Genomic DNA, 9,084 nt, shown 5'->3' with positions numbered 1-9,084 from the left:
CACTACATACAAAAAATACTCAAATGCTTTAAAAAGTTTGGCAAATAGAGTCACCTTTTCTCTCAGTGCAGCTCTGGCATAGGGAATAGGTACAGTTTTTAAAGCTGGAAAAACACCTTGTTTCCATATCCCAGTTTTATGGATAAAGAAACCAAGGTCCCCAAAAGCTAAGTCTCACAGCTAGTTAAGGTTAGAACTGAGACTAGAACCCTGGTTCTTCTATGCTTCATCAGGCTGTTAGATGTCGGAAGAAATTACCATAGAAGTTGCTCAATGAAGTTTGCTGCTGAATAATTATGATTCTGATGATGAATTATTTTCATAATTCTCACCTATGGGAGCTGGTTTACATCAGTGATTCTCATGGAGGAGGGGAGGAGGGAGTCATGTGTAGTTTGAAAACAAAGCACAGCTTTTTCTTACTGCTTTGGTTTGTTTTCAGTGATGATATTTACTTTATTTTGAATTTCAAATTACATTTAAGGAGCTCATGAGATTTTTGTGTTTACTGAGGACAGTTGTACCTGTAAAGGAACTCATGTGTTAGCTTTTCAAAGTTCTTTCCAGGACTTTGCTTCTGTGAATGAAAAATGATTTTTCACTTGCTGTTCATTTTAGTTAAAAATGAAATTAAAAATGGGTGATTTAGGCTGTAAAATTAGTAGATGAATAGTCTAGGAATCTATATGTCTAGGATAGACATGTAACAGTCTAATAATAGTCTAATGATGTCTAATAGTCTAGGATTATATTCCTAATCTATGAATAGTCTAGGAATTAGTAGATGAATAGTCAGATAAGATGAAATTGCAGGTGAAAACAACCTATCAACTATAGTCTATCCACTGATGAATGGATAAACAAATGTGGTATATTTATACAATGGTATATTATTCAGTCATAAAAAGGAATGAAGTCTGGTACATGCTACAACATGGCTGCACTTTGAAGACATTATATTAAGTGAAAGAAGCCAGAAACAAAAGGCCACTTACTGTATGATTCTAGTGGTATGAAGCGTCTAGAACAGGCAAATTCATAAAGACAGAAAGTAGATTAGTGGTAACACCAGAACTTGTGGGAGGGGGGAATGAGGAGTGACTGCTAATGGGTATGGGATTTATTTTTGAGTGACGAAAATGTTATGGAGCTAGATAGTAGTTATAACATTGCAATCTGAATTGTACACTTTAAAATGGTCAATTTTTTTTTTTTCCCCCGGTACGCGGGCCTCTCACTGTTGTGGCCTCTCCCGTTGCGGAGCACAGGCTCCAGACATGCAGGCTCAGCGGCCATGGCTCACGGGCCCAGCCGCTCCGCGGCATGTGGGATCCTCCCGGACCAGGGCACGAACCCTTGTCCCCTGCATCGGCAGGCGGACTCTCAACCACCGCGCCACCAGGGCAGCCCTAAAATGGTCAATTTTATGTGTATTTTACAATTAAAAAAAAGAAAAGGGATTGCATCAGTGACACTAGTTTATCAACCCTTTTCATGTCTTTATGATTTGTGAATAGGACTAAGCTTTGGGATGAAAGGGAAACCATGTTTTTGGAGTTAATGGCTTCTGTAGGTCCAAAAAAATAAATAAAACATATTATTATTTTATCATAGATTATATTAAAATTATATAAATTATAATATATAAATTATTTATAGAATATATTATTATAGAAGTATATATAATCTATATGTAATCTATGTTTCTTAATATATAGATTATATATACTTCTATAATTATATATATGTTTATAGGTGGGGGTGGAGGGTCAGGACTTATGCATAAATATTTCATAGAGATTCCTGTTTCTCCTACAATCCTCTGTGGAGGTACAGATAAGACTCTGCCTTCTTGCTTAAGAGTAAAATTTCTGTTGTAAGGTCTTAGGCATTTTATTTTTTTACTCTTATCTTTCCTAGCTCTGACTTGAAAACTGTGTCTATATGTAGGAAAATCAGTATATTGATTAAGAATGGAAAAGTTTAGATCAAACCTGAATTTACGTGGACTATAAGTAATCATGTGGACAGGGTGACAACATACACAACAGTCTGCTGTGTTGTGGCTGGTTGTTTACTCTGCTTCCTTGGCTGACTCCTGGTTACACCTGTTCTCTCATCACTGTTCCAATGCCCCTGTATCCTTTAAAAGCCCATCCCGTGCCCTATTCACATAAGAAATTTGTGTTTTGTTCCTTGGTCTCTTGGTGAACTTTCTTTTTGACAATTACTGCACATTTTGTCAACTCTTTGAGGAACATTTGTTTCTGTGGCAAGGTTATCTGGTTATTCATATGTGCTTTGAAATTGGATGTAAGAGAAAAACTGACTGCATATATTTTTGTGGAATGATTTTAAAAGTCTTTTGTTTCCTCAACTTTAGATTGTTTCTTTTTAAAAAAGTAAATAGCTGTTTTTGCTCTGGCAGCTACAAATAATTTTTTCCTGGACACAAAAGTTATATTGGCTGTTATTAGCTACACAGAAAAAAACCTCTAAAAGAATACTTATTTTTATTTAAAAATATAGTACATCAAAGTGAAGCAGTTACATTTTAAACAAACAAGAAGGTATAAAATGTTTTCATAGAGTTAGGAGGAAGGGTAATTTGATTTAGTTCATTGTCAATCTGGATGCCAAGAATAAGAACCATCACCGTTTCTTTACTCTGAGCAACAAATATAAAGATGAGAAATTTTAGTTATACGTTAGTGAAGTTTTAGGGTTTTAATTTTATTCAGAAATCAAAACTTTTTCAGAAAAATAACTTTTCTTCATTTTGCTCCACATCTTGTGGAAGTCCTGAATTCAGGAATGTTATTACATTTATTGAGTGTTACGGACTGAATGTTTGTGTTCTCCCAAAATTCATATGTTGAAGTCCTAACTCCCAATGTGATGGTATTAGAACCTGAGGCCTTGGGGAAGTACTTAGGTCACGAGGGTGGAGCCCTCATGAATGGGATTAGTTCTCTTGCTCTCTTTCTGCCATGTGAGGATATGAGTCTGCAACCTAGAAGAGAGTTCTCACCAGAACCTGACCATGCTGGCAACCTGATCTTGGATTTCCACCCTCCAGACTGTGAGAAATAAATTTCTGTTGTTTATAAGCCACCCAGTCTATAATATTTTGTTATAGCAACTCAAACTGACTAGTACACCGAGTTTGCTTCTTCAGGTCAACTCCAAAGTGGTTTAGAAAGAATTTGTTTCTCATCTCCTCCCCATAGATTTCTCAATATAATGATTTTCTAGGGCATATCTTATTCATTTGGGGAATTTTGATTACTGTGCTTTTTTACATTCATAACAAAAATTTCTGACAAAATTTAAAATATCTTATAGAAACCACTATACTATGTGATGATGATTTACTACTATGTAATAAACAACTACATTTAGACTGATCATGAAAATAAAAACCAACACAAGTATGATAGATCCTCATTTTCTAAAGAAATATATCTTTATTGACTTTTTCCATTTTCTTACAAGCAGTTAAAAAACTCATTCTTGAACTTGCATGCTGTTCAATGTTATGATGACTGCCTCCTTATGAGACTATCAGTGGAGCTATAGTAAGTTTCCTTAAGCACCACAGAAGACAATCATTGCTTGGTCCCACTTTTACAGAAAAGAATCCAAGTTTCACCGGAAAGAGTATGCTTAGCTCTCTTGAAGAAGACCAGTTTACTGGATTAATGTCTAATTTACATACAGTAATAAAGACAAACTTTGAATCTTTACAGATTAAATGCCCACTTTATACCATGGTGTAATTGTTTGAATTATTGGTGAGTGTACAGTATATAGATGTAGATGTACTAGATATGTCTATAAATAAAATAGTGCTTTAAGATAACAATATTCTTTGGCTGATTTAAATGCCTATAGTGGACTCTTTTAAAAGACTAAAATGAAAATGGTCCCACTATTATTGTCAATCTTAACACTGAGCTGGTGCGGAAGGTTCCCATACTGTTGACTGTCAGCATCTCCAGGTCCACTATATATTCTCTTGGTCCTGATAACGACTTCACCAGCACAAGCATTGCACTTACAGGACTTGTTTGCTAAAATAAAAGAAAAAAGAGGGAGTGAGAGAATAATTTTTCTTGTATTGCAGTTTCTATTATTTGTGAATACACTTCCTATAAGAATTAGGGGAATAATTTTTTTTAATTAATTAATTAATTAATTAATTAATTTTGGGCTGCGTTGGGTCTTCATTGCTGCGTGTGGGCTTTCTCTAGTTGTGGCGAGTGGGGGCTACTCTTTCGTTGCTGTGCACAGGCTTCTCATTGCAGTGGCTTCTCTTGTTGCGGAGCATGGGCTCTAGGTGCATGGGCTTCAGTAGTTGTGGCACGCAGGCTCAGTAGTTGTGGCTCACGGCCTCTAGCGTGCAGGCTCAGTAGTTGTGGTGCACAGGCTTAGTTGCTCCACAGCATGCGGGATCTTCCGGGACCAGGGCTCCAACCCATGTCCCCTGCATTGGCAGGCGGATTCTTAACCACTGTGCCACCAGGGAAGCCCAAGTGAAGAATTTTGAGGTAGGATTAAAGTCATTACTTAGTCCCTTCTTGGTTCTAATCCTTCTGGATCTTATCCCTTATCCACACATAGTCATTAGTTCCAGATACAGGGACCTGCTTTCTTTGGATAGTTCTTTGTTTTCTACTCATCCCTCTCTGTTAATGTTTCTCTTCACTTTTTTTTTTTTTTTTTTTTTTTTTTTTTTTTTTTTTTTTTTCCTGGATCTCCGAACATATGCAAAAAGAAGGCCTATTTAATGGACACCTCTGGTCAGCCAACTAGTATTTTAACCTTAGTCCACAGTGTTATTTGAATTTAGCACCCCTGACACACAGAGCTATGCTCTGATCACTGTGGACAGATGTAAAAGAAACCAGGTAATTTTGCCCTTCATCTGTCTTCTAGACATATGTTTTGTGGTACGCGGGCCTCTCACTGCTGTGGCCTCTCCCGTTGCGGAGCACAGGCTCCGGACGTGCAGGGTCAGCGGCCATGGCTCACGGGCCCAGCCACTCCGCAGCATGTGGGATCTTCCCGGACCGGGGCACGAACCCGTGTCCCCTGCATCGGCAGGCAGACTCTCAACCACTGCGCCACCAGGGAAGCCCTCTCTTCACTTTTATTGAGTAGTTCTAGCCTTTATAGAGACTGGAGTTCATGTGAGAATCTGATAATTTTTTGAACTGATAAACAAAGTTGTCATCTTTCACTTCTCAACATTGTAGATATGTCTACATTCTAGTAGGTGAAGAGGCATGTAAATAGTTAATTTCGATAGAATATGGAAAATGCTAAGATATACAGGGATATGCAGGGTATATATGAAGATACACAGAGGTGTGTATTCACAGAGAAAAACAGAGGGACCCTGAAGCATTGAGGGAAGGCCTTTGAATGCCTGAGGACAGTGGCCCAGAATAAGTGGGAGTTTTGTAAAGGAGGATGTTCTGGAGAACTGGATGCAGTTTCACTTTGATGAACAACGTGATGGGTGCTGGAGAGTGCAGGGAGATGAGTTTGTACAGGCAGGCAGGTAGATGTGTGAATCTGAATGCCAAGAGGAGGGCAGGGATAGAAACAGTGGATTAGGATTTAGCACTCACGTCAATAGGTGGACATTAAACCAAGGAAGAGAACGTATATATGATAAGACTGGGTCTGTGAGAGGCCAACATTTAAGGAACGGGCAGAAGAGAAGCCACTGAAGGAAGCTGAGAAGAAATAGATAATTAAGTGGTAAACAGATGAATGGCAAGCAGTGTCCAATACAGCAGGGGAGGATGAGGGTGACTGGAACTGAAAAATGCCTCTGGATATAGCAGTACAGATGCTGTTGGTGGCTTTTTCCCAGAGCAATTTCAGTAGGGTAGTGGGAATAGAAGACAGAAGTGTAACTAGGAAATAAGAAAATAGAGACTGTGATTACAGACTGTGCTTTAAGAACCTTGGCTAGGAAGGGAGAAGAGAGAGAGGAGGCAACATCTAGAGGGAAAACAAGTTAAATATGTAGGAGGTATATTAGAGTTTGATAGAACAAGGTTCCAGAGGAAATGGAGTGAAGAATACAGGTGGTGGGTTGGCATTATTGATAGAAGTGAAACCTTGTCTTTGGAAAATTTAAAGGAGAAGGTTAGAAGGGGAACACATGGACTTAAGTTTGCAAGGGATGGGATGGGAAGTTCAGGTAATTTATGCCTGTTGGTTTCAGTGGTTTCAGAAGAGTAGGAGATGAGGTCACCTACTGAAAATGAAGGGTATAAGAACTTAAAGAATATGGGGACATTTGCGATCAGTGGCTGAAGAGAAGAAATGAAAGAAAGTAATAGGATTGTTGAGGACACATCTGAAGTTGGAGATTTATAGTATTACCAATCTGTGTTGACAAGCTGGGTGTGAAAATAGATGTGGATTACGTGATTGATCTAGAGTTGTTGGACAGGGAATTGAGGTGTTGGTGACAGAGTAGTTCAAGGGTCCACCAAGAAGTTGATGGAGTGGAAGAAAATGGTGGGTGAGGGGTCAGAGGATTAGCATCACTGTGAGGGTGAAGAGCAGATAGAGTGGGAGTGAGGGCATGAAAAAGAGGAAAGAGAATCAATCACTGAGGGGGTCACCTGAGACTAAGATGATGATGTGGAACTGTTCTGCATGATAACCAAGTCCAGCATGTGGCCATGGGGTGGTGGCAGAGTGACATGAAGCTGAAGGTCATGGGGCTTGAGTTGGCCAGAGAACTGTAGGCTGAGGTAATGGATGACTATAATAGTGCCCAGGTCTGAGTGATCTCACCTACTTCCTACATACTCTGCCTGAGTGATCTCATCCATAGCCGTGGCTTCAGTTATCACATATCTGCCAGTGACTTAAAAGTCTATATTATGAATTCCAAGCCCACATATCCAATTCTCTACTCATCTTTACTTGGATGTCTTATGGTGACCAGGACTCAGTATGTCCAAACTGAACTCACCTTCCTCTCTCCACTGGCTCCTTCTTCCTTATCTCAGTAAATGGTACCACCATTTACTGTTGCTCAAGACAGAAACTTGGAGGTTATCCTTGACGCTTCCTTCTCCTCCACCTACCCATAGCAAATGGGTTACCAAGCCATGTCCTTCTTCCTATATCTTCATAAATCTGTCCACTTCTTTTGGACTCACTGCTACCACACTAGTTCCCCATCTTTCGAGCTACTGACTGGTCTCTCCATTTCCATTCTTGCTCCACTCCAATCCAGGCTCTACAGTGCAGCCAGGTATCTTTTTTAACATGAAACTCTGATAGCAACTCCTCTACTTGAAACCCTTAGTATGGTCTGTCAGGCATTGTGTGATCTAGGCCCTGCTCATCTCTCCAGGTCCCTTTCAAGTCACTCTGCCTGTAGCACCTGGAGTTCCAGATCAACTTGTCTGCTTTTTATTCCTTCCATTTGCTTGTCTTTTGTTGCTAGTCTTCAGCTTAAATCTACTTCTTCCAGGAAGCTCCCAGACCACTGCTGTCTTGGTTAGGGGTTCACTTGTGGTGTACTCATGAACAGTCTGCAGTGCTCAGTTGTAACTCAGCATACTTGTGAACACTTGTTTGATGTCTCAACTATAAGCCCCACTGGGGCAGGAATTGGTTTGGTTATATTCACTGCTATGTCTCTAGAACCTAGCATGGTGCTTGCCTCTTATAGGTAACAGTGATACCTTGAAGATGTTGATTGAATTAATGTATTCATTTAAAAATATTTTTTGAGCACCTGCAATGTGCCAGGTACCATTCATTCTATGTGCTGTGCATATAAGAGTGAACAGACAGGTAATGTCTCTGTTTATTGCACTCACACTCTAGTAGGTAGTAGGTGACACAGACAAATAAATACTATGCAAGGTGGTGATACGGGCTGTGAAGAAAAATAAGTCTCAGTAAGGAAGGATAGATATTGGTCGGTGTGGGTGGAGGATGGTATTCTACCTTTAATTTCATGTATTACTTCTTTCTAATATGTTCCCTTTTCTAGGGAAGAAGATTTTCTCAGTATTGTCCCAAAAGGAATATAAATAAAATCCTATATCCCACAGATCCTTTCAAGGATAAGGTCCAGCCTCATGTTTCTCAAGAAACATTCTTTGACTATTGCAGCCCACATTAATTCTTTGATGTCTTGGAGCATGGAGTTAAACACAAATTTGTCCTCTGCTTTTTTCATAGATGTTAACTATGCCACAAAGTAATATTTAAAGGTCTTTGAAGTAAGGAACTGTGTATTACATGCACCTAGCATGAAGCTGAGTATATAATAGGTGCTTAATTAAGGCCTGCTGATGGAGTCTTATGATTAAATGCCCTCTGCGCAAGTGGAATTTCAGTGGAAAAATTTTGTAGGATTTGATACAACTATTTTTTGAATTATGTGATAATAAATAGTCTTGAAATATCTTCCTATTTTAAATGCTTTTTTGGTTTCAAATAGTAGTATTTAATTCTGGGATTATCAAAATTGGTAATGTTTTATATCATTCATAAAAAAGGATTTTACTTGAGAAAAACACTGTATTTTATCTGAAAATATCAAGTCAATAAGTTCACTGATATGAATCATAAAACTTTAAAAGTGCCATGTTTATTGCAAAAAAAAAAAAAAAAAGCCATGCAGGTACTTTGCTTAACTCTTTGTTGATTCTGCTAGGAAATTTTATTTTCTTAAATTATGGCTAAGAGTTCAAAATGGAAAATTATTTTTAAAGATGATTTTGAGATGAACCTATTTACTGCCATGGGTTACAAATAATGTTATTTCTTTGGGTTAAAATTATTAAATTGTTATTATCTGAACTGTGTGAAATTCATTTAGAGTAAACTTCTTACAGATATCTAGTATATCTCAAATTTAAACATCAAATGTTAAAGAAGTTTATTTTTAGTTATTAGAAAAAAGAATAGTAATAGATTGTATTTTGGGTTGGGTTTTTCTCTTCAGAAGTTGGTCATGAGAGATTAATCATCTCTAATTTACTGGCAAAGAAACAGAGTCACATAATTCTGGAGCTGGAAAGGAACTTAATA

At 38.2% G+C, this 9,084-nt stretch overlaps 1 protein-coding gene across 1 annotated transcript in view; it reads right to left on the bottom strand.

The window, feature by feature from the left end:
* Nucleotides 1-3,447: 3,447 nt before the first annotated feature.
* The window catches only part of EFEMP1 (EGF-like fibulin extracellular matrix protein 1), a 68,642-nt gene continuing 63,005 nt past the window's right edge, over nt 3,448-9,084 (bottom strand). Inside the window, exon 11 of the mRNA XM_007465657.1 lies at nt 3,448-4,073. Coding sequence (XP_007465719.1) covers nt 3,912-4,073 — 162 coding nt within the window. The 3' untranslated portion in view covers nt 3,448-3,911. The remainder of the gene's footprint in view (nt 4,074-9,084) is intronic.

Source organism: Lipotes vexillifer, unplaced genomic scaffold (genome assembly GCF_000442215.2).
Source record: "Lipotes vexillifer unplaced genomic scaffold, Lipotes_vexillifer_v1.1 scaffold77, whole genome shotgun sequence".
NCBI lineage: Eukaryota > Metazoa > Chordata > Mammalia > Artiodactyla > Lipotidae > Lipotes > Lipotes vexillifer.
Note: the sequence above shows the minus strand (reverse complement) of the source record. Positions and strands in the feature narration are given on the sequence as shown.